General features: G+C 38.6%; 2 protein-coding genes across 2 annotated transcripts in view; one reads left to right on the forward strand and one right to left on the reverse strand.

Annotated features, from left to right (window-relative positions):
* pappa2 (pappalysin 2) overlaps window positions 1-13,257 on the reverse strand; it is a 77,554-nt gene extending 64,297 nt beyond the window's left edge. Inside the window, exons 1-4 of the mRNA XM_015056289.1 lie at window positions 11,178-13,257; window positions 6,960-7,192; window positions 5,596-5,823; window positions 4,850-5,448 (exon numbers count right to left, since the gene is read on the reverse strand). Coding sequence (XP_014911775.1) covers window positions 4,850-5,448; window positions 5,596-5,823; window positions 6,960-7,192; window positions 11,178-12,141 — 2,024 coding nt within the window. The 5' untranslated portion in view covers window positions 12,142-13,257. The remainder of the gene's footprint in view (window positions 1-4,849; window positions 5,449-5,595; window positions 5,824-6,959; window positions 7,193-11,177) is intronic.
* A 7,140-nt stretch (window positions 13,258-20,397) lies between these two features.
* Window positions 20,398-26,271, forward strand: part of cop1 (COP1 E3 ubiquitin ligase) — a 17,002-nt gene continuing 11,128 nt past the window's right edge. The window contains exons 1-10 of the mRNA XM_015056294.1: window positions 20,398-21,099; window positions 21,215-21,274; window positions 22,933-23,030; window positions 23,348-23,412; window positions 23,511-23,630; window positions 25,126-25,194; window positions 25,322-25,381; window positions 25,480-25,559; window positions 25,723-25,780; window positions 25,899-26,013. Of these exons, the coding sequence (XP_014911780.1) occupies window positions 20,783-21,099; window positions 21,215-21,274; window positions 22,933-23,030; window positions 23,348-23,412; window positions 23,511-23,630; window positions 25,126-25,194; window positions 25,322-25,381; window positions 25,480-25,559; window positions 25,723-25,780; window positions 25,899-26,013 (1,042 nt within the window). The 5' untranslated portion in view covers window positions 20,398-20,782. The remainder of the gene's footprint in view (window positions 21,100-21,214; window positions 21,275-22,932; window positions 23,031-23,347; window positions 23,413-23,510; window positions 23,631-25,125; window positions 25,195-25,321; window positions 25,382-25,479; window positions 25,560-25,722; window positions 25,781-25,898; window positions 26,014-26,271) is intronic.

The following is a 26,271-nucleotide window of genomic DNA, read 5'->3' on the forward strand; positions in this document are numbered from 1 at the left end:
AAGTAGAAGATCAAATAGGAGACTTGACTCTGGACCACTGGGATGCATGATAAAAATTACTTTATATTTTGTTAGTGAACAGTAAAAAAATAAAAATAACCTGAGCAACCCAGCATTGATGGCTGGATTAACACAGTGAATTATATATTCATAAAGGAAAAACTGTTCTATTCACTCAAGATGAAAGTAGATAAATGTATTAAATTTGGACTAAAAATGTCAGATCTGATCTGATCTAATTGTATCTGTGATTAGGACGTTCGTCTTTGTTTTTAGTCATTGATTCAGTTTGTGCTCTGTTTGCCCATCCTGGGTTTAGATTCCACAGAACCATGCCCCCATCATCCCATTTAACGTAGTTCCTTTTAAAAAAATTGTAACAACAAATGAGGTAATGAATATGTATGTTTTTTACTGTTTGTGTGGTTTTCAAATGTTTAAAAGTGCGGACGTTGATGAAGTTGTATTTGTCTGAAAATTAGTTTTATGATTTGAAATATGTCAATGTGACAGAAAGCAGAAACAGAATTAATATATAAATTAATAAAACAGGAATCTTGTTTCAAGTGAGCTGCCTTCAATGACGCTTCAGTTGCTGATTGAAGAATATTAGCAAATCCTGGGCATGTTTTTAACAAACAAGACATCAATGACCCCTTTAGCCCCAGCCCTGCCTTTTCATTCTTGCCTTATTCTCTTCCCTACCCATTCCCCAACCACCACCTTTCCTTTACAGCGCTGCCAGAAGCTGCAGCGTACCTGGCCATTACTGCAGAACTGGCTCACAACAACAAATCTGTGATGTGACAGGAGCTGGCTTCTGAAACCTCTGGCACCTCCAGAAGCAACAGCAAGTTGGGTCTCACAATCAGAACAGCCGGCTAGGAGCTCAGGGAGAGCGCAGGGAGGGGAGTTATCAAAAACGCAGATCCCAAAACATAAAAAATGCTTGCGGTGCTCTTCAAATGCCAGTGAAATGTCATCCTCACATTAAATCTCCCTCTGCCTGAGAAAGTTTGATTTGTGATCCAGGAGCACAAATGCACACATGCGCACCGGCATGTCGAGGGACTCGCACGTACAAGCGTTTCCAACCGGCTGGATTCAGAACCTTTCAAGGAGAGCTACACTACCGCTAACCTGCAGTGTTTACGACACTTTGGTCTCCTGAGTATTTGCCATTTATGTTGTTTTTAATGGCGGTTTGGGAACTTATAGACAGGAACTCAGCTGGAGCTTCACCGCTTCATTGAAGTGCACACGTACTGGAACTTCTGACATTGCGTTTCGTATCTGAACAGCAGAAGCAGTAATCCGGTAATCCAGATCCTGTGTTTTTCCTATTATTGTCTTAATGTCAGGTTTTTTGTTTTTGTTTTGTTTTTTGTTTTTGTTTTTTTTTGTTTTTTTTTGTTGTTTTTTTTTGTTTTGTTTTTTTGCTAAAACCTTCAAATTAAAACAAGAATGAATCAACATTTTAGAATTTTGCAGCCAAGGAACATTTCAGAGTTTGTCCATAACACCAGAGCACAGTATTGTCTGCGGTCCAACTTACTTTATTAGCGTCCGTGTCCTCTCTACAGGGTAGAAGCCGAAGGCTGTTATAAAGAACATCTGACCATTACAACTACCAACTGTGCTTTCCCTCTGTTCTTCTGCTTATATCCACCAAACACAAGACAGAGAAACATAAATTAATCTTTACTTAGGACAAGCTTAAAGAACTTCCTGCATATGGTCAAGCAATGAGGCCACACACATACAAGTTCCACCAAACCCTTAACCTGGGTCTTCCAGAACAAGTAAGCACAGTGTTCTTTTCCAGGATATTTTTTTCACATTCACAAAGCTACAGAAATTTAAACCTGGGAAACTGCACAGTACAGCCACAGTCTCCATCTGTTGGCCAGAGGTAGCTCTCTTCACATAGACTTAGATTGATCTACTGGTGAAATTAAAAAGTTGAATGGTAGGTAAACTACTAAGAAGCATGCTGTGTTTCTTTTGAGGAAAAGGACAAGATATTCCCTGATACTTCCTGTTGCTGTCAAGAGAAACAAAGAAAGGGGAAGAAGAAGCCAGAACATCTTTTATCAATATCAATAATGGAGAAATTAGACACGAATGGCCCACAGAGTGCCATGCAGCTAAAACCTTTGTTGTGTGAGTTTTGTTTTTTTATTTTATGTGACACACTGATAAAAAGTAGTGCATGAATACAAAGTGCAAGGAAAATGAAAAATGGTTTAATTTCTTTTTACAAATAAGAATCTAAAAAAATATGGTTCACTGAAATTTATTCTGCGTCCTTTATTCTGATACCTACAAATAAAATCCAACACAGAAAGTCATTTTCTGCGGTAATTAGTTTATAGAGTCCTTGTCTGTGTGATTTAATCTGAGTAATAATCCAGCTTGTTCTGCGAAGGCCTTCAAGATTTTCTAGAGAACATTAGTGAACAAATTGCATCCCAAAGAAACTAAGAACCCAGCAGACAGGTGGAGATGTAGATTCAAGTGTTAAAATGGCCCAGTCAATGTCTAGACATATCCAGTTAGGAATCAATTGACCATATATCAAATCTCACTAAGCCTAAGCGATTTAACAAGGTACTATTAACAAGGACCAAAACGATGCACAACACACTCTTGAATTTATTTCTTAAGAATTTTAAAAGTTATATTTTTTACACCTATGTGCTACTCTTTGTTGGTTACTCAAATAAAATCACAATAAAATACATTGAATCTTGTGGTTTGACAGAATGTGAAAATGTTAACAGGTACATATTTTTCTAAGCTTTATATCAGATTCTAATGTTATCCTCTCATCAAAAACATACCTGGATGCTGGAGTGTTTGTTCCTTTGACATCTCATGCATGTTTGAGGAATCCTTGAATGTCCCGTGGCAGGAGCTTCTTAAAGAACCGGGCCAATTTCAAGGCGTCAAATTGCAAAGACAAATTTCCTTTAAATTATGTTTGGTATGTAGAGCATTTGTAGACAACTTTAGGTAACATAGTTACGTGATTTAATCTTTTTGAAAAGCCACTGTGTTCATCTTAAACCATTAGGACACCGAATCTGCAAATCATGTTTGCATAATATTAACTTATTAGCCTGAAGTAGTAAATCACCACCAACTCGGTGTTTAAAAGAATTTATGAGTGTATATAATGACCCTGTGTGTAGATACTGGGATATTAATTCAGCCAGAGTTTACTGAGGAAAAATAACTCATTTTTTCCTCATTCGAAACACATTAGCCAACAGTGCATAAGGATGTCACTTTCTGTTAACTTCAAACGCTGAAGAGTAAATATGTCGCTTTTTAAAGTCTGTCGCTGGTTCCCAGAGCCACGTAGTAAACCTGCGGTTACAATTTGGATTAAGAACCTGAATTAAGGTCTTTAAAGCGCCAGGCTGGAGACCTCATGTTGAGACTCCATGCAAGCTGTTTGGATCTCTCCATGAGCCTGTCTGTCAGAGCAAATGGAAGGCAGCAGGGCTGCTGCTGGAGTTGTTTAGCGAAAATAACTGTGTACTTTGGCCTACCTTAATCCGCATGGTTTTCTCTACAACCACTTGAGAAGGTGAAAGTTCCAGTTTGTAAATGTATCGTGTCGAGCTGTTTATGACACAGTCAGTAAGTACGCTAACGAAGAGTGGAGTAAACCTCTGCGAAAAATGTTTTTTATCTGAGTTGGAATATTTGTTTTCTTATCTCTAGGTAATTCCACCATAAAGTGCATATTTATTTTAATGTTCTTGTTGTCAGAATGAATTGATAAGGCGAGGGGGAGATTGTCATGGTCTATAGACTCGGTGTTCTGGTTTGAATTTTGTGTTTTGGATTCTGATGTCATCATGTTCAATCAATATGTTCCGGTTTCAAATCGTGCCTTTTGTGTGGTTTTTATTATTATTTTACTCCTGTTCTGTGTTCTATTAGTTTTTGTAGTTTGTCCATGTCCTGAATTGTATTTAACTTTATTTCCTGTTTTTATATGTTGTGGAGCTTTAGTGTTTGCACATTCTGTTTAATCTAGTATTCTGCCAGGTTTCATTTTACTGATTGTTTACAGCTGGATTTCATTTAGCTGATTACATCTCCTAGTGTACAGGCTTCTTTGTTTCCTCTCTTTTCTGCCAGATTGTCTGAGCGTTTAGTTCTAACACTCATTCATGATGTCTACTTGCAAAAGTATTAATACCCTTGGAATATCAAATTCAGTATTTGCATCTCAACAGTGCTTTTTTTAAGTTGCATCTTTTTGCTGTCAATCATATTAGCAACAGTTTGTCATTACCTTCAGCATAACATTTTAATGCCCTCTTTTCTGCTTCATTAAACAATAAGCATCACCTAATATACTACTGGCTATATTACAATAATGATACATTTGTAAAATATTGTGCAGCAGTTATTTGTACTGAGATTTAATTATACATAGGAGGATTTTATTTGTCGATATAGTGACTTTTAAAATCATTTGATTGCACTAGATTTTTTAGGAGCATTAGAGAAAAGGGGTCCTGAATGCAAATGTACACAATACTTGTGATTTTTTTCATTATTATTTTTTTAAACTTTTGTAAACCATTTTACAAAATAAAATCCAAGGCAAGTATATTGAGGTTTGTTGCACCTTGACAAAATGTGGTAGGTTCAAGGAGTATAACTACATCACTAAAATAGTGTATATTCTGTTGGATTTTATGATCTTTGCATTGTTTTTATTGATTAAGGTTTCTTATTTGATTTGCTTTAATTTGTCTGCTGCCCATTTGTGACAAACAGGGACCACTTTCTTATGCTGTTTCCATCAAGCGCTCATTAACCTTACCTGTCAGGAGATTCAGGGTCAAAGCAGGTCTTACGAACGTCCGTGACGTCTGGATCACAGCAGTCTCCGTCATCATATTCAAATTTTATGGTGTTGCACTCCATGTCACAAACCCCATCCTGCCTTTTCCAGTTGTAACAGTGGCCTAGTCTGAGACAGTCACCTCCATCGTGGCCGGTCCTGGGGTGGTCACACTCGGGATCGCACTGCCGGTTCCCAATCTTGCCAATTCGACAGTTGCTGAGGATGAATCTCTGTCGAAGGCTGGAGTTTTTCACGGTGTGGACGCTCAGCTCCAGGGTGATGTTGTAGGGCTGGAACGCCTCACATAGAGCCTGATGCTGGACTTGGATCTGTTCTGGTGTCACTGTTGGATTCCCACCGTCATCTTCCGAGAGATTGACAATCCGGTAGCGAATGCGTTTGGGGGTCCGGAGCTGCCAGTTGTTGTTGTAGCCAGAGATGATGTCTGTGTTGTCGCACTGTGTCTGGCCACACAATGGCGGGAGAAAGGATGAGACAAGTTCTTGTTCTGGTGCTGGAGTAGTGATGACGGTTGGATGCAGGGCAGTTTTGTAAGGACTCCAAAGCCGTTCCACCTTGAAAACGAATGCAATTGTAAACATTTTGCCAAAATTTTATGAGACAACTCTCAAATCACAAATTCAAATATAGCTTTAGCTTCTTAGATCTCTGAAAAGACTTGACTCTTTGTAACTGAAATACAACAAAAACAAGCTATTTACGTTGGTAAAATCCGCCCACATTGCCAAAACTGGCTCATTCAAGTCGATTTGAAGCGGTGGTTTTAGTAGATCCTGATGAGAGCGAGCATAGCCCCACAGGACCACTCCTCCAATGTGGCCTCTGAAGCTTTGACCAAGATCAGATTGTTTACTCCCAAGAAACAGAGTTCTGCAGGTCTGCATGAAGGGACTGTAGAGATCCCCGGACTGGAGGCTGCTTTCTCCCATCTAAGACAAATAAACAAGAAAAAAGAAACATTCCAAAAGTGGAGGATTATTATCTTTTAATTCCACATCATATAAATACTGAAACATTGGGTTACACATTTTTAGAGAAACACATTAGACTACACTCTGCAACCTTACTTATTAAATGTTGTTGTCTTTGCTACAACATTCTGGCCAGACATTTAAGCATACTCATCATACATGAGGAGGTGCTATTTTTTGGCTTTCAGTGACTTATTTTAATCAATTGTAACAAATTAAATGGTTAACTGATGAGCAACAATTTCGGATGGGAAAAGGAATAGTTCAACTTTACCGTTGGAAGCCTAAGTTAATATGACATTTATTTTCCAAATGGAGGTATGTAAACTTCTGACTGGAAATGTGACTTCTGACACACTGGAAACTTAGAACAGGACAATAAATAAATAACAACATAGCACTGAATAGACACGTGATCAATATCAATAGGTAATACGTCTGATAGAAAATTCAATATTCAACATGTAAAATACACTGAACTCAGAACTGCAGAGCATTCTGGGGATGTGGACACAGGAAATACTTTAGCTGTTCAACCTCTCACCTTGCTAGCTAAGCAAGGTGAGTGGCATCAGCTAACTCACTTGCTGTTTGGTTACCTAGCAACAACTTGTTGCATAACTTGCACAGTTTCTCCACTTTGCCTCATAACTGCTTAAAAATAAAAGACAACGGTGAGAAATGAAGACTGTGACTAAAACAGAAAAGTCACAGTTTCATGTGGCTTTCCGGCAGTTTGGTTGCATTTCATATATGTAAAACAAAACACCAATCAATAATTATTGATATCAACTGACATTAAATGATTTCTTAGTGTTTTTCACTCATATCGTCCAGCCCTACTTACTATTGTACACTCCAATAGTTTATACAAAGAACTACTCATTGTTACATCACAGACTAAAAATAACAAATAACTGGTAAAATAGAAAAGAGAACATTTCTAAGTGATGACAAGCTTAAAGAACTTAAAAAAAATGTTTTTCCTCATCCCTGGTAAAGAACTAGAGAAATATTTAGTAAAGCGTAAAACTCACAATTGAAAACACAAATCTGGACTCTTTTAAAATGCTCAAAACCCATATGTGACACACCTTTGCCCCATCGACATACAGGGTCATGTTGTGACCATTGTATGTGGCCATCAGGTGTGTCCAAGCATTGGCTCGGTAACGTTGGTGGCTGGAGATGGTGGTGGATTTCACAGCTCGGTCTGTGCGAAGCGTGAAGTAGATCCGCGCGTCTTTGGTGCCAGCTGGCTCCATGGTGCGAATACCAACGGACCAGCCCTTCTCACTCAGTGAATGTGAGCAGTTGTCAAATAAGCCTGAGACACAGAGAAAAGTCATCGGACTCAATAAGAATCTTCAGAAAGTACCGGTAAATGGCACCATTCCCACAGGAAAAATCTGCAAACACAAACAAACAAACCACCTTCCAGTGGATTACACTTTGGGACTGAGAGAATAAAAGGGTGCTTGCACAGTGGCAGTAATACAGTCACAGAGAAAGATAGAAAACACAGAGTCAAAGGCAGCAGGGGAGCACAGAGAAGAGAGAGAAAGACAGGGATTTCTAACTAAGCCAAACCGAGGCCTTGATGTTTCCATCTGCTGTTGCAACAGTCTCAGGCACACATCTGCTCCCCAGATGTCAAACAATTGGGACAGGGAAGGGTCAGGGAACCCCTTCACCCTCCACAGTGCAGTACGTGTGCACGCATGGGTATAAACTTAAACATGTATGCATGTGTGATTGTATGAAGTGAGAAACTGCAGTAAAATGTTCCAATGAACATTTACCAATGAACATTTACTGCAGTTATGGCAGTTTGGAAAGCTGCCATTAACTTAATTAATTAGATGTATAAAATCCATTAAATTACAGTGTACTCAACCAAGGAGTGCTACTATGTGGTGGTAAGTGCCACACAGGGCACTTTTAAGCAAATGTCACTTTTAACCTTGCATGACCAGACATCTAGGTCATCTCCTGGGAAAAATGCATTAAACTGTTTTACAGTGCTGTGGATGTAATATTGAATAGCACACAACAGGAAGAGGGTGTTGTTTTTAAGTGGTTCATGCAACACCAGATGAGAACATTTTATTTGCAAAAACAACAGAGTTTATGGTAAATGTGTTCTTAATTTTGAGAGACATTTGCACTACCAGGCATTATCATGATTATTACACTGAGCTAAATCAGATGCTGATGTTTTAAAGCTGTATTTATTTTGGATGCGGGCCACAAATCGCTGGCGAACGTGTTAGCAAACAGTTGGCTATTTACACATTTTGCAGCTGGGGCTAATTTTTTTGTAGCAACTCCAATATTAGCTTTGCTCCAGCTCTCAAAGGAAACCCAGGTTCTTTTGCTGCTAAATGTTCTGCTGTGTTCACCAGCTTGATCCTAACCAAGTCTGACAGCTGTTTACTTGCAAGGTCTGTAGTGTGCCGTTTGAGATGTTTGCTAAGAAGGATTGTTTCGTAATATTTATATTCAGTACCAGTATTAGATATATTAATCTAGTTTGCACTATCTCAATGATATGCCATTGTTAGCAATTTAGTAATACTTTGAAATTCACCCTTAGCATCCAATAAGATGTACAGAGAAGCCCGGCTCTGGCCGGTTTTTGGGTCATTTCAAAATAGTTACTCACATAAAATTGTTTAAGCTTCTTAAAAGTAAAGTGAAGTTTAAAGCTTTGATTTGAAATATATATATATATATATATATATATATATATATATATATATATATATATATATATATATATATATATATATTTACGTAATTGTGTTTCAAATAAAAATAAACTAGTCTTTTTATACCTGATACAGGTAACCTTTATCCATTTAAAAATGAAAACCAGCAGTATTTAAGATTAACAGCTGAGGAAGACTGATATGTCATAAGTCAAATATTGTAATGGGTAAAATTAATTGGAAATGTTGGTATATTATGCATTTAATCAAAAATATAGTCAAATATATCGAAAGGTATGTCAAAGAAAATTGAATGGTAAGACATGTTCAAGTTTTATGGTTCATTTTGAACTTGAACAAGCAAGAGAGAGCAAAACTTTCAGCAAATAACAGGAAGGCTGAAGAGAGCACAGCAAGGTTACTGCATTTTGTCTTCTGGAACTTTGTATCTCTGTCATTCAATATGCTGAACGTGTTTGCAACATTTTGGAAATCACAGAGGTAATCTCCTGCAGTTACTTGTAAATATGAACCGCTGATGTACTCACCTCGTATTGCTAACATTGGACGCTGAAGACGGCATCAACCCTATAACTTTTTTATCCTTGTTTTAAAAATTTAGTTAAAATCCTACCTTAAAACTACTGCTTTCTCACATCTGTCACGGCATTTGTATTATTTAATGTAAGTAATGACTTCTCGTGAAAGAAAAATAGGTGCTGTTCTTTAAATTTTGTTTGTTATTGTTAAAGATAAATTAGACTCTGCTAAAACCGTTATCTGACAAAACTTTAGAAAAACCAGAGATCAGACATCATCCAGCAAATTCTGATTAGTGCACCTCTATTGATAATTCAGTGTTTGCCCAGGTTTTCTGCTGTGAATTGCTCTGTGTACAACTTATGAAGAGATCAATAAAGAAACTAGGGAGTCGAGTAAAATAACGAAACATGCTCATCATTAAAGGCTCACCAGAATTCAAACTGGTGTCAGTGCCATGTCTGCCAGAAACAATAGGACTTTGTTTTTCACAGTATTTGTTATATTCCTTTAGGACACTACAAAGAGAAAAGCCCGTGCCACAGTAAAATGTTGCTCTAACATAAGGAAGCAATGAGGGGAAAATAGTTGAGTAATGCATCAGGATCTTTGATCAGAGTAAATGTGAGCAGACGTAACAGTTTGTGGTCTCCCTCCCTATCTGGACAGCTGTGGTGTTGCACCCTAGCGCTTTTATCCTCTTTAATTTGGTTGATGTATGTGTTTGTCTGTCAAGCTAGGCAGCTTTTCAAATACAGCACATTCTTTATGCTGGAAAAAAACTGATATTTTGTCGTCATGCGATCATTGGATCAGTGTGTTTCTAGCTGCTGGTCAAATTCTTTTAATCTGCTCAGTTAAGGAAGGTATGGAGAGAATGTGTAAGTGAGACACAAACTGATTTTTTGAGCTCAGAGGACCAAGTCATTTAACATTTCATTTGGAAATATAACAATATGATTTCCCTTGATTAAAGTATAAGAAAAACATACCAATCGTGACTTAGGAGCCAAAAATATTGAGCCTATTTTTGTATACTGCTCCATGCCAAATTTTCAATGCGACTTAATAAACAGTAGAATAGCATAGCATAAAAGTTAAACATTTTGCTAAATAAGTATGTTGATTTTAATATCAATCTTAAATTTAGCAGGGTGTTAATGGAAAAATTTGCTTAACATTAATGGCAGACAGTAAAATCAAGACTTTATATTATTTGTCATGAGGAGAATTAGCTATTGTTTGGATCATGTTACACATTTATGTTTTAATTTTGTATAAATACAGAGATACTGTGAAACTGGGATATTTTCACATGAGGTATTTGTATAGTGAGAGTGACATACCACAAGGGGCTGAGCAACCAATTAGAGTTGCTCAGCACCTTGTGTGGTGATCATTCCCTGATGAGATGCAGGGATGACCAGATTTAATGTGTTTTCATAGTTTACAAGCACACCTCAGTGCTTTTACTGTCCACTTAGCTGAGTCTTTAGAGTTGTGATAAACTTTATAATGTACAAATTGCTTCTAATATATTCCAAAACCCACTAAGAATGTCTAAACTGTTTTGTCACAGCATCTATGTGACAAAACAAAAAGCACTGTTTCCAATCCAATGTGAACCACAGCATCAGTGCGGCTCTAATTTGCCTCCTTGTAAATTCATATTTCTTGCAATTCAACTCTGTGTCATCACTTCTGGTTGATGAGCCCATATAAAACTGGGCAGGCTCGCACAGCAGATTCAAAAGACTGAAAATGTTTGGCAACTTCTCACTATATTAAAAAGATCAACAAAATAAAAAAAAAACAGTCTAATTATTTCATCAATATTGCCTCTATTTTGCACACCAATCACGATTGCTTTCCTGGAGCAATCTGAATAGATGAGTCCACATATTTATTGTTTCTATTGGTAACATGCGTCTGTCACTCAACATCCAGAGACTGGTTCAGTGTGAGGGGAGATAAATAATCATAGCATTTTCAGTAGGTTGCAATGTTACACAGCTGATGAGCAGTGTCTGTGATGCAGTGATGGCTATCATTTACACCCACCTGCTATGACCGCCGGGTTGCTCTGCCCGCCTTCTGGCTTCACCCACAGCTCCAAGCTGAACTTGTCCCGCGGCAGCTCGACTCCCTCGGCCAGTTTCACCTTCAGCTGCTCCCGGTGCCCGTTAAAGTACAGGGCTGTCATCCAGGAAGGGGGCACTCTTGGCAATGGGGTTCCCCAGCTGTTATTGGGGGAGTCCATGGCTGCATCCGCCTCCTCCACCTCCCCGGAGTAGTCCTCCGTAGCAACAGCATCCGCCACGGTCATTGTGGACGACTGATTGTCTCCATCTCCGACATCTTGCCTCAGTCTGTGGAGGACCTGGAGCCCCCTGTGAACTGTGGAGCTCTCGGGAGGAACTTTCTCCCCCCTGAAGTTGCCCTCTTTCCCGTAGCGAAGCTTCTTCGCTTCGAGGCTGCGGGAAACCCTAGAGCGAGAGCTCTGAGAAACTCTCTCCTCGGTGTCTTTAACACCGGACCTCCCGGGAGGGTGTGGGGCATCTTCACCGACATAATTTGACTCCCTTTCGTCGTTTCGAATATTATTTACATAAAACCGGTCGAATAATGTCGGATATCCACCTACTCTCTCCGCCAGGTCACCGGTACCACCCCTGCCTTCGTGCTCTCTGCGCGCGGCAGAGACCTCTCGCAGCTCGGTGTCAAGCCCGCACCCACCGGGACAAACCTCTCGAGCGCCTTTAACGGTGAAGGGCGCTCTTCGACTCGTGGACGTCCTCGGTAGGGCCGCTGGAGGGCGGTGTTGCGTCGGGGAGAGGACGCGCGGTTTCAGTCGGGACGGTGAGACGAAACAGGGTTCACCTGCTGCTGTCCTGGACAGCTCGCTGTCTGCCCGGCGGGCCAAGGAGCGCTTGTGCCGGCTGAGAGTATCGGAGCGAACCGGGCTGAGCAGCCACGTGTTTGTGATGACGACGAGGAAAATAGGCAGTAGTCTGATCAACAACATTTTGTCTCAAGGTTAAAGAGGGTTTTGTTTGAAATAGTGTTTAAAACCTCTTTCCAAGAGGTTTCACAGTGGATCGTTTGTCCACATTTCCTCAGAAATTAAACAGTTGTGTTTATTTATTTTTTTCTTTTTGTAATTAAAATTAATCTGCTTTAAAAAGACTTACGATTTAAAAAAAACAATAATAAACTATATTGAATCAGTGCATTCCAGTGCTGCCCATTAATTAAAAACAATTTTAAAATCAAATGTCCTCTAAATAGCAGCAAACTAGAAATTTGAAAGTTTAAGAGTTATTGTCTTATTGTAAGACAAGTTTACAATAAATCGCTCAGTAAGGTGAGCCAAGTAAAATGCTGAAACTCAATTCTGCACTTTGCATGACATAAAAAGACCGCACTTTGCCTCCTTCCTATTCGTGTAAAAGCCTGCTCTGCAAAATATGTGAAGCCTCTAATTCTCTGTTTGTTTACAAGTAGTCAGGGGAAATAAACGTCTTAACAGTTCAGTGAGCCCCACAAGCAAAACCACACCATAAAGACGTCACCAGGCTGATTTAGAGTCCCAAAAAATCAACAGGATAATTTTATTGCGGAGGAAAATGTAGCTGCAGATGCTGATTTATTTTTTATTTTTTATCCTAGTTACACTGACAAATGATTGATTTCTATTTCATTCAAAATTGGATCTCTCTCTCTTTTTTTTTCTTTTTCCTTTTTAAATATGCTACTCCCTTTCTCGTTTACCTGACCATTATGCCAACGTTTTGTGCGTCCCGCTCCAACAATATGCCTGCAAGGTGAGTCCGAGTAACAAACTCCAAAAGGGGGGAGGGGGATGCAATGCCAGCCCCTATCATAGACACCCTACTTTTTGAGCAAGCGCTATTTAATTTCTAAAAGAGTGGATACAAAAAATAAAAAAAATAAAAAAATTTTAGTCCAATAAATCACAGTTCGGTTTCTGCGCGTCAGCTCCTCTTTTGGTTTTGCTGTGCGTCTGTGTGCGACCCAAAGAGCGTCTAAGTGCTGCTGCACCGGTCCATGCAGTAGTAGTAATATCCTCCTTCATTCACTCCATCTCTCTCTCTCTCTCTCTCTCCCTGTCTCTCTCTCTCTTTCACTTACCCTTCCTCATTCGAGTCCAAAGGTTTTTATCAGGGAGCCCCTTCCCGTCCTGACATCACCGGTAGGGGAAGTGTGGTGGTGGAGAAGGAGGAGGAGGTGGGGGCGGGGGCGGAGGGGTGCTGCCCTCGCCTTCTCACGTAAGTTTTACAAGGGAAATCCTCTTCTCTCCTTTTCTCCTCTGCCCATGCGGCGCTAAGCCGCCTCTGTATCCCTCTGATCCAGAGTGGAGACAGGAAAGAGGTTGTAAAGTTTATTTATGTAGTTATCATTCTTGTCTTTGACCTCATCCATCCACCCATCCGTCCATCATCCGTCGGTGGTAGAAGTATCCACATCTCTCAGTTGAAGCGCAGATTTCACCAGCGTGCAGTCCTTCACAAAATACACCGGGTGTTTTTTTTGTTTTTTTGTTGTTGTTGTTGTTGTTGTTGTTTTGTTTTGTTGTTTTTTGTTTGTTTGTTTGTTTGTTTGTTTGTTTGTTTGTTTGTTTGTTTGTTTGTTTGTTTGTTTTCTTGGTGATGTAATGAGATTCTGACACTTGCTGAACATCTTGGATTTATTTAGGACACCGAATTAAATTGTTGAGTCAAGGGATGAAGGCAACAATCCGTAAGACCAGGGAAGTTTCTTTATATAGCACCATTCATAAACAAGTCTCATCAACGTGCTTCACAGGGAATCAGAATAAAGACATGAACATAAAGCATGATCATAAAAGCATCTTGTAAAAGAAAGTTACCTGTTCTGAAGCTTATCTTAAATTTATATTCACCCATAAACATATTGTTTTCTTTAGAGACAGCAAGCAAACCGAAGGTAGGAAGGTAGGAAAGTTTAAAATGGGGTTTATTTAAAAAAAAAAAAAAAATCAAAATAAGATTAAAAAAAATAAAATTGAACAAGCAGGATGCTCGCGAGGCAGTGTCTCTGAGTTCCGATCCCAAATCAGATGTTACAGTCACAGTTCTAATAATTGGTTAATAATCGCTTGTTCCAAGACCAATCTAATGTAGCGTAGGACTAGACATGGGCCAGTATATGATGTTTAAGTTTAAGTGATAACATTACATAATTAGAGTGAGTACATAATTATATTGAACTAAAATATACAACATTCTTTAAATTGCATAACATACTAAATATTATGTCATGTGAAACATGCATTGTTATTTTGATGCATGGATTATATTAACACTATAGGGGGGGAAAAAAAGCTAAATTATAATCATTTTTAAAGAAAATACCTTTTTTTTAATGCATTGACACATGTAATAGCCGACAAACTCATCAAGTTTGTCGGCTTGATGAGTGATGTGTGGATTCCGAATTCGTCTTTCTTGTAGCCAAAGGGAAAGTGAAACACACAGCAACAAGTGGGGCAGGGGCAAGGGTACGTTACTCCATTCTTTATAAAAAGTGAAAATCTTGGGTCACTTCTTCTCACTGCTCATTCAGAGAATTTCAAACCAGTGAAACAACACAGTGAAAAGAAGTATGTGGCTTTTCAACTCGATAATTTGAAACGATATATCTTGATAATTGCAATGCTCACATCAAGATAGGATTACTTTGTTTAAAGGGTGATTTTGAAGTACCGGAAAGTTAAGTGTTGCTAGAAGTAGAAATACATTCAATGAGCAAAATAAGATCTGAATGATAAACACCAATGCATTTAGTGTCTTCTAAGTCAATATTAGTGCTTTAATTTTGAAAAATGATAACTGATTTCCTTTACTGTCTTCACACTATATCACCAGCGTCTGAGTTACATAATAAACAAAAACAGGGGTCTTTTGTAATACTTTTCCGTAAATATTTTCCTGTCTCCTTCTGAGTTAAAGCTGTTTTAACACTGACCTCACTTAAGCCAGAAGTCAAAAGGAAGGATTTGAATCCAAAAAACCTGGCTCTTAGGTCTGTGATATTTAATTGTGTAAGAACATCATCCTGTTTGCATCACTCTATTTCTGTGCGCATCGTTCTCCTGTTGCTGTTAGTCGAGGTGCAGCTGGTTGAAATACTTGGCATTCTGTTCCGCTGTTTGATCAAAACCTTCTAGGGTTCCCAAAAGGTTTCATGTGATTGGTCTTAGTTTTATAAAGTCACACACCTTCGAAAGGAATGAAAAATACCTTCTTAAAATGTGTTTAAGAAGGTATTTAAGAAGGAGTAATCCGAGGCTCCGCTGTCAGCATGTAATGGATGAATGTTGTTGGAGGTGGCTCAAGTAGAGATGGAAGGGGGCTTGCAATTTTCTTTCACCCAAAGCCCTCTTCTACCTTTTGTCTTTTCTTTCTGTTTGTCTGTTCTCTTAATCTAACTCTCTCCCTCTCTCCTGCTTTGCCTCTCCGTGGCGGTACAACTCAGGCAGACACAACATCTGTCCTGCACATGAAAAGCTTTCTTCCAAAATATGCTACCCCAGTTAAGCAGACCTTTTTTTTTCTTGGACGATCCAGGATGAAAAAAAAAAAAACAGCTGAGCGGAGAATGGTAGCAATAGGGTGAGGTGGAGGAATAAACGGCTTTAACAGTAAAATAAAATTCACTGAAACTATCAACTAAAATGATATAACGGTAACATGACATGGAGTCTGTCCATGTTAGATGTTTAATGGGGTTTCACAAAAGAATGAAATGGCAGCCTTTGATCTTTGGCTTTTTTCATATTTGAAGAAAACTATGAACTAAGGAGGAAAACATCTGACAGACAGTTTGCAATTTATCAGTACTTTTGACTGATGCAAACAGATAAACTTGCTAGTTCCAGCATGCTAACTCAAAAGACAGGTGTACTTACCCAATAGTGACTGCTGGATTTATTTCTGAGTTTACATTGTTGGGACAGAAGTTAGGCAGTTTTAACCAAACACTGAGGGGGAACGTTGTGACCTAAGAGAAGAAACTGGAAGAAGAAACTGGAAGGTTCCTTATTTTTCACATAGCTCCATTTTGAGTAATACAATTAACAGACCATGATATAACAATGTCATGAACACTGATGCTATTATATCAGTGTTCATGACGTCTGTTGTGTTAGTGAGTTTAGTTAATACTACAGGAAAAATTTCTTTAGCCCTAAGGTAGTAAACAATCAACTACCTTAGTTGATTGTTTACTGTTGTTTCACGCTAACTAGTGCTAGCTGACATTCGTACTACAACCAAAGAATTAATCATGTATTAGATGCAAATAGGTAAATATTAAGTTTAATTGTTTGTAATTAGAATTTTCATTGGACATTTTGAGGCTGGTATCTTTATGTGTTTTTGGTGTATAATTTTAAATACACAAACATTCAGGGAACAGTTGTTAACTCTGTTAGCACACAGTTGTTAGCTGTTAAATCGTCAACAAGGTCTGGGGTTCTGAGTTTAAATCCTGACTGGGGCTGAAGTTTGTGTTTTTGAACAGAAATACACCAATTTTGAACATACTTAAATTATGGCACATTTGACTTTTCATTATAAATGTCTAAATGAATCATGGAGATAGATAATAAGACATATCCTTGAGTCTCAATAATTCAATTTTAGATTACCTAGAATGCTGTTGTATACACCAGTGACATTTATTTTGGCAATTTATTTTGACTCTTATAAATGGATTATGATCCTTGATGAAACCTAAATAATCTCTTCCTGGTATGCGAATGTTAAATAGCCACATTCCCTTTCTAGATTTCCATATTTACTTAAACTTAAATATAGAAAAATACTTTAAGTTGTTGGTTGTACAAGTGGGTACAAAACATTCCCCTGAGGGGTGCGAATTAATAAAATGTTGACATAAACATCAAGTTACAAACAGCACCACTTTGCACCAAAAACATAGTGCAGAAAATCAACCACAAAACAAAGGCACAAAATGGCAAAGCAGCTATTACTTTCTTAGTCAACCAGATTACGGGTTATTCTTTTTTAACATATTCTTTGGTAGCCCATTTAACTCATTCTTCTGGACTGACACCTTGCTAAGTCAAACACATTTGCATAGCTGAATGCTTTAACTAATGAATTTGACTAGTTTTGAATAGATAAATTACATTTTGTCAGCTGGCTCCAGTATGATAAATCACAAAAGATTTTTGTGCTTTGGATTTTATTTTAAAACTCCCACACGTGAGTCCTATTTGTTTACAAATTCCTCCTGTGGTCATGTGAATAAGTTCATCTGGTGATCCAACACTCACTTTTTATTCTATCCTTCTTCTATCTAGTGATAGCTAAATGACAAAAACACGGCTCCTAGAGTGTAGGTGGTTGTTGTTGTACACCCTCTGTAATGTTGCCACTTCTTTCTCCCCCCACAGACCCTGCTTCTTCTTTTTTTTTTTGTCAGGCTCAATTTGCAAACAGGCCCCTGGTTGGAGATGGAGATGGAGGAGGAGGCCGCTGGCAGTTATGGCAGGGGCCCCTGAAGGGGCAAAACAGTTCCTAAAGACTGGGAGGCAGGAATTCCTCAATTCCAGCCTGCCTGACGGAGGGATCTGTCTGCTAAACGTAGCTTTGAAATCCAGCTGCAACTGTGCCGGGTGGCGGATAAATAAGAGATGGTGACAAAAAAATAAAAAATAAAAAATAGGGGGCTGAAGGTGAAAGTTTAGAAGAGAAAAAGAAGGAGAGATATAGAAGGGGGTGCAGAGTCTGAATAGGTGAACTCCAATGGGGCCCCACCACCCACTGTAAGGGACCTCCGCAGATTATCCTTCATCTCAGCTTGTCCGTATGACCTCAACAACCCCGAGGCCTGTTCTCTGTCTTCCCCCTTTTCCCTCACTTTCCTTTTCACGTACACACACAGACGCACACACACATTTCTCTCTTACCTCTGTAATATCCAGCTCACCAAGACCGCTGACCCTCCAGCTCCACCCTATTCACATCGCCACACAAATTCATCAAACACGCACACACACACACACACACACACACACGCACACACACACACACGCACACACACACACACGCACATACACACACAAACGCAACCTGGTTTCTCACACAAAAGAGGGGGGACCCAGTGGGAGAAAATCCAGGCTGATGTGCAGGGCAAATGAGGAGGGGGAGAAATTAGAAGAAAAAAAATTGTACAAGAGGGTAGTCTTTTCAGTTACGATAACTATTAAATAAAAGGGAGGGAGTGGACAAATGCAATGCGGCATACATATAGAGCTGCAGGTGTTACGCTAAAGGGAATCAGAGGCAGTTTCCTGAATGTGTGGGGCATTCAGGGGATACAAATAACAAGGAACACTTGCTGTACAAGCCTGAATTTATATGGAACTTAGACTTCACTTTTTTTTATGTTTTTTCCTGCTTCCTAAGACTTGTCTTTGAATTTTTTTAAAAAAAGAAGCATCAGGAAAAATATCTTGCACGGTGGTCCTTTTCAGCAAAATCACTTTGCTTTTTCCCTGTTATTGAAAATTTTTTTTTTATTTTATGTCCCAACTGAGCTCCATATTGATACATATAAACTTCTTCCACAAACAAAAACATGGGAAAATCCAGGCCGCGCAGGCCGTCGTGGAGTACCCCCTTGTTTGTCCAAGTGGAGGTAATGATGGAAAAACAAGTAAGCGGGCGGGATAAACTGCACGCTTCTAAGGTTTTATTTGCAGAGCTGCAGGTGGATGCCTGAAAGACACGACCCTGTGTGTCTTGGCACACAACTCACTGGACTTTGTGAAGGAGACCTACCAGCTTGTGCTTTATCTCACAGGAGTAAAAAAAAAAAAGAAAAAAATATGCCATTCTGGATTAGAAAATAAACATTTAACCTGGATGATTAGAAATACAGTATAAATATTATTTCTTCAGACTGTTTCGTGAGTAGTTAGAGATTAGATGATTCCATGCATATCCGTATGCTGGAAGATTGTCATATTCTTTAGATGACTGGTTGACTTTATGACAAATTTTTAACAAATATGATCAATCTGTAGAGAATCATTAGACCTATTCAAATTTTGCCATTAGTTTGGCTTGGCTTCATTACATTGTTGTTAAGGTTTCTTTTACTTTTTTAAATAATAAACCATAAAAACAACAAAGAATAAAATGTAAAAATAAGTGTTGCATACTGATCTCAACAAGTCCCTATCTACATTCCAACGCTGTTTTTCATATGGTCTGTATGGCATTGTGCTCAGGGCAGCATCAGCGGAGGGTTGCCTCAAGGCAAAAAAAAAAAAAGTTATCATTTGCACAAATTTATTGTTTCCTATTAGCATCCAAATGTTGCTGCTTATGATGAAGCTGGTATCTGGTATCTGATTTGAAGCTTATTCTTAATTTGTTGGGATTATATTTCAGTATCCCTGTTTAGGAATTCAGTTGAGATATTTTTTATCATATTGCTCAGAGCTCACCTGCATAATTCTACACAGAGTGGACATTGTTTAAAACTCAATTTGAGATTTGCTGAACTTTTATCTTCAAAGTGAAAATGCACACAAAAACAACAGCGAAGGACAACACAAAAAGTATGAAACTTGCAAACAGGACTGAATCTTTAGAGACAACGCAGCAGCAGCAGTGGAAGCAATGCCCAGGCTAAAAAAAATCGAGCTTATATTTGATTTATTTTAGCCTGGGATTAATACAGTTGAGTATCAGTGATAATAGTAATCATAAAGATTTTTTTCAAAAGAATTACTCGGAAAAGAGCAGCAACGATAATGAAGATCAGCAAGAGCAAATCGTTTTTTCATTAATTTCTTGGCATTAGAAAATCTGAGAATCAAACCCAACTTAACCCTGTTCACTGGTAGGAAATCAGCTGAAAAACTGGCTTTATATGAGTTTGTCCTCTTATTCGCCCCATGTTATTTATCTACATAGGTTTGATGCAGGAGAACCAATATGTGCCACTTCACCCCATCAAGCCTGAGCAAAATCCACTTCACCTTGGAATATATAGGTTAATAAGATCCTCAGGCAAACATAAAGAGGTAATTATTTTATTTTTCTGAAAAAAGAAAATCTCGCACCAAATTGAAAATTGTTTGGTTATTATTTTATAATGTAAGTCAGTGTGGCAATACACGGAGAACCACTGTACAGAGAGAAAACTTAGTGCAGACTTCCTGGCCACCAGGGGGCGGTAGTGAAAAACTTAGACGCACAACAGCCATCTAGGTAAGTCGAAAATACTCAAGAGATCACTTTGTGCAGCTAACAGTAGCTAGCCGGGTAATCTCCTGGACAACGCAGTTGAGCTTATTTTAATGTCCGTCCCAGTATTGGTGTGTTTTTGTTTTTTTATGAACCAGTGACTGTGTGAGACGTCGTCAATGAAAAGCGGGAGCCAGACAACGGCGGAGAAGAATTAAACGCGCTTCATGTTTGGCCACTGTTTGCTTTTTCCCAGGATGCTAGCACAGAAGCAAGTCAGCTAGCTTGCAGACCTACCAAAGCAGCCGAAAAGGAGCGCTGTCCGGATGCTTTGAACGGCAGCGCAGAGCATTTTGGTGGAGCGTTTGATTTTTATCCTTTAAACGGCCTCGCAGTATGTCTGGCAGCCGACCGCAGCAGAGCGGTGGTGGTGGGGCAAGTTCAGTGCCTGGCACCAGCACCAGCAGCAGCAGTAGTAGCAGCAGCAGCAGCACTGGAGGCAGTGGAAGCAATGCCGTTACGAGCAATGGGCCCGCTGCTGGGAATGTTGTGCCCTCCCGGACTCTGGCTGCAACAAACGAGGCAGGCAGCTTCGCTTCCCTAACAAGCAGACCTTCAGCGTCCTCAGGCAGCAGAAAGAAGTCCCTCCATCAAGCACCTCTATACAACGGCCTCTTGAACTCATACGAAGATAAAAGCAACGACTTTGTGTGGTTAGTTTTTATCTCAAAGTTAGCATGAAGCTTCTGTGTGGGACTGCCATCCAAAGTAAGTCTGACATCTGAATTTTGATAGAACTTTTCTCCGTTTTTCTTTTTTTCTTTTCAGTCCAATTTGCTTCGAAATGATAGAGGAGGCTCACATGACAAAGTGTGGACACAGTTTTTGGTAAGTGTTAAAGTTTGATTTGAGGTCGGAAGGTTTTCAGCTACTCTCCAAACATTTTAAAAATGATCTAAAATTGACCCAGAATAAATGAAGGCATTGCAAGATTATCCCTGTCTGTGTATTAGAGTATGTCTCTATCGTTTATATAATTTTTATTAAACTCACAGTGCATCCAAAGACTTAATACTTAGGCAGATAAATTGATGGCTCCCATTTGGTGGTAGTTTTTCCCCCTTATGCATTCAGTCCATAGAGGGATTTTTTTGTTGTTGTTGCATGTTTTTAATCAACTAATCCCTTTAAAGATGTTTATTAGTATTCTTTCCAGCTAGCGCAGAAGCATTGACAATATTGCATTGTGGTCAATGCAATATTTCAGTTGGGAAATCTGAAATATTGCATTGACCACATTGATTATCATTGGCAACATTTTCACTAAAATCCAGTCAAGGTGTGAAAGTCCATCCAAGTGGTCAAATGTATTCTAGGCGTGCACAATGAAAATTCGTGGCGCTTGAAATGCATTAACCTACCAAATGTTGTATCCAAAAAGTTTTTTCTGTCCACGATTTTATTGTAACAACTGCGGTTTTACACTTTAGCGTGTATGTGAGAGCACGGTGCGGGTTTTAGGAAAATTTGGCTGCAGTCAAACTCATAGAAGCTGTTTGAGAAAAAGATCCAGGCTGGAATATCAAGTTTTTTTTTTTACCAAAGATCTTCAGCCATCACTTCTGAGCCAAGCTGTTAGAAAAACCATATGGTCTGCTCAAAGCATCTCAACAATGCTTGCTGCTGGACTGCTGCATCATCTTGTATTTCTATCAACAAAAAAAAGACCATCAATGAGGCAGACATATAATGAGCTCAGTGCTACCTGTTAGCCCCATCATGCAGGCATCTGCAGAATAGCCTGTACCGTCACTGTTGATCCAGTCAGCACCAGAAGGAAAACGTTTTAAGTCACACTTGTGAGCAGTTAGGACTTGTTCAGGGATAGCTAAAGGAGGATAAGTTCACATTTCTGAGTGGTAAATATAGACTGGAAACAGCCAGATTGAAAAGAAATCTATCAGGAATATAAATTTACTCCCAAGAGGGATGCATTCAAAAAGGGTCACTGTTATGCCACAGTATGATCCAGCTATCGACAGCAGCATGCATTATGGTTTTGGGATCACACGAGTCAAACTTATGATTCACTCATTTAAGGTCAAAGTCCTTGCAACACAAATGAAACTCAGTCGTTTCAGAATCTGTTTTTAAATCTGTCAAATTCACTCATTTACCATAATGTTTACCAACTTTACCAGCTGATCCTCTTGATTCTTTGTGCCTTTTATGATGTCATCAACCCAGATGTACGTAAAACAGAACGGGCAATTTATTTTACTTGGTGCAATTTTTTTGAAATGTTATGCCTTTAAAGTACAATTGGAGGGAGTGTTACTGTGTTCCTCATCTGTGTTTTCATTGCCTGTTTCGTTTCCTTAGTGGAAAAAAAAAAAACATATAACCCTGGATATTATCTTTAAATTTGTTGACGGTTTTGGTACTCAGCAACATTTATAATGTACTACATCCCTACCTGGCAGATCAATGTTTTTTTTTGTTTGGTTTTGTTTTGATTAATTGTTTGTTCTTTCTCTTGTCTGCAGTTTCAAATGTATTCGTCAGAGCTTGGAAGACAGCAACAGATGTCCCAAGTGTAACTATATTGTTGATAATGTGGATCAGCTGTACCCTAACTTTCTTGGTAGGTATTTTGAGTTGCCATTTTCAGCAAAAGCTGTAAGTTTCAATGTGTATTTGTATTGCGGTTTTAAAATTTAAGCAGAATAGGGTGAGTCTATGCAATTGTTCAATTATCATTTTGTTTATAAAGCCATCTTCATACTAAAACTTAAAAAGAAATGGTAACCAAACTAGATAAAGTATGTTACATCGACTGATCAGCCCTGCTTTGCATTATTGATAATTCACATCATGACTTTTTCTTTTTCAATACTCTTACAGTTGATTTCTTCTCTTCTTACCCCCTTTCCTTCCATCATTTTATCCCATGTTTTCCAGTAAATGAACTGATCCTTAAACAGAAACAAAGGTCTGAGGAAAAAAGACTAAAGTTAGATCATCCTGTGAGTATGAGTATGATGTCTTTATTTTTGTTAGTTTAATTCTCACCGCCTCTGAAATATCGCTTTTCTCCTTTCCGATCGTCGCCTCTGGTCCTCAGAACTGGCCACGGTGGCAGGTCTTCCAGGATATTCTGAGTCCCGATCAAGAAAACTTGGACCTCGCAAATGTCAATTTGATGTTGGAGCTTTTGGTTCAGAAGAAGAAGCAGCTGGAGGCAGTAAGTAAAGTCTTTGAAGAGGAGGACTTTCTGAATACATAAACAAATCAGTGGGTTATAAGGTGTAGCTATAAGGTCGCAGCAGGAGAATTTCTGTTGATTGCTCCTAGAAATATTAAGTACAAGGTATATGCGAGTCTTAAAAATATCTAAATTAATCCAAGAGTGGTTCTTTATAGGTACAGCTGTATAATGGTGTATAATGGTGTCATAATGGATGTTCAGTTTTATTGAGAAACATAAAACCTGCAGAGAAGTGTTTGTTTGTTTGCTTTGTCTAAACCAGGGTGTCTTCTGTCCTAGCTCCAATCCAGCTGATTCAAATCATTTCTCAGTGTGTCATAAAGTTGCACAGAAGCCTGTTAAAAAAGCATTAATTTAATTCGGGTGTGTTTTTCAATCATGCAAGTTCTTTACTGGGTAATGTTCAACATGGCGGTTTTATCAAAAGGTCAGAGGTTGATTCTTGGTAGTGCCACTAAACCTTGGTCGAAAGCTCTTTTACATCCCCTTTCCTCTGTTTTTTTTTTTTTTTCTTTTTTTTTCCTCAATCTGTGTGAGGGGAAAAAAGGGGAAGGAGGAGTTGCAGTGCATCCTGTTGATTTATATTTGGTCACATCATCACTGTCTCACAATCAGTAAGTTTGATTTACACAAACTGTGTTGTGCAAGTAGGTTTTCTATCATTACTGGGATTTTGTTTAGATGATCATAAGAATTATAATTTAACCTTGTGATGATAACCTCTAATTGATGTTTTCAAACCCCAAACACTGACATCATGGTTGGGATTGTTACTGTTGTTTTTTTGAAGTGGGCTTTTCTTCTTCCAATATGAACATACGGTGTTTAAAATTAGAGTCTGAAAAACATTGCTTGTGTGGGAGGATCTTCTTACAAAGAGTCATTTCCGTGAAAACACTGTAGTTGATTTTTGTTGTTGCAAGCCTGAATCTGAACTCGTCACAATGTGGCTGGATAGATGTCCCTCACATGAAGTGAACATGGAGATGTTTGGCTTCAAAGGAACACGTTGAGCGCAAACTATGTCACCACAATCACTTCAGACAAATAGCTGTGCAACACAATGAAGCTCCGATGGGATAGTTTGAAATTACAAGGCACTTAAAACCACCAAGAAATGTTAAATATAACATTAATGCCTAATATGTCACTAAGTTTGTTTTTTGTTGTCCTTTTTTGCTTATTAATTCAAATTTTAACAAAAACAAACCACTTAAGAATACAATTAGTTTCACACTTAAAAACCATCCACAAATGTAAAAAATAATTTTCTCAGCCAATGACAAACCATGTGATGTCTAGTTTGAACTTTTTCAAAATATTTGCTTTGCTATAAATATTAATCTAACTTTCTATTCCATATAACCACACCATTTGTCACTCTGACAAGAAAAGGTCAAAATTTGTTTATGCATCAACTGATGCGTTTCTGCTTTTACTTGATTGTGCTTTATGTCTTTACCTGCTTTAGGAATCCCAAGCAGCTCAGAGGCAGATCCTCATGGAGTTCCTTAAGGAAGCAAGAAGAAACAAGAGAGAGGTATGACTGCTCTGTAAAATATACACATATTTTAAAGCTTAAGTGACTACCAACAGAAGAAAAAAAAAAAAGATGTCACGAAATATAAAAAGTCCAAATAGTTTTGTGTTTTCGGTTTCATCAACAGCAACTAGATCAGCTACAGAAAGAGCTAAACTTCCTAGAAGAAGACATTAAGCGTGTTGAGGTAAATAAACAGAGCTTCTCTACAATCAACAATCATCCTTATTGTTTTTCAGAAACACCCCTCTCATGAGATAAATAATTATTGTTCTGTTTATTTAGGATGTAAGTGGGATTTCCTCCCCGACGATGGAGGCAGAGTGCACAGTGCCTAATGTTGAGGCTCCTTCTCCGGCCCCTAGGTACTGCGGATATATGGATTCTGATAATATACGTACAGAAAATGCAATTATTTTACAATAAAATGTTGGTTTTATCATAACTAAAAATCTCTTGGTATAATCATGAAATTGACTTTTTTGTATCTGTTTTATAACCTTGTTTTTTTTTTTTTTTCCTATATAGCAGTATCATTGAACCTCCAGATTACAACCAAACGCCAGGATTTGGTGGAACAACTCCGGTATGTAGCACACACTCATTCTGTTAATTAGTACTGAGCTGTGAGTGGAAGTTGTGCCAGGGTCTTTTTTTACGTCCACGTTTCCTCTTAGCTCTAACTGCTGGACTGATGTGTTTAGGTGAAGCGACAGACTTGGTATAACAGCACCCTGGCATCTAGAAGAAAGAGGCTGACTGCTCATTTTGAGGATCTGGAGCAGTGCTACTTCTCCAACAAAATGTCACGCATCACAGGTATGGGAAAAATCAGCATGTTGCAGCTAAAGAGGTTAAATATGTTGCAGTTAGCTATAAAATGTTTAAGCGCTGTGTCTCGTTGCTGACACTGAAGAGCAAACGACATTTTAATGCCACATCTGTTGCTAAGTTAACATTTTATGCATTTTCAAATAACAAAAAGGAGTCTTCAGCATTGATTGTGGTGCCAAAGTGTTCCACAGACACCACAAAGGCTAGGATGCCTTTAATGTTTTAGTTTTAGATCCTCTAGCA

Source organism: Poecilia latipinna, unplaced genomic scaffold (genome assembly GCF_001443285.1).
Source record: "Poecilia latipinna isolate Pla-1442-1.1 unplaced genomic scaffold, P_latipinna-1.0 Scaffold1372, whole genome shotgun sequence".
In the NCBI taxonomy this organism is placed as follows: domain Eukaryota; kingdom Metazoa; phylum Chordata; class Actinopteri; order Cyprinodontiformes; family Poeciliidae; genus Poecilia; species Poecilia latipinna.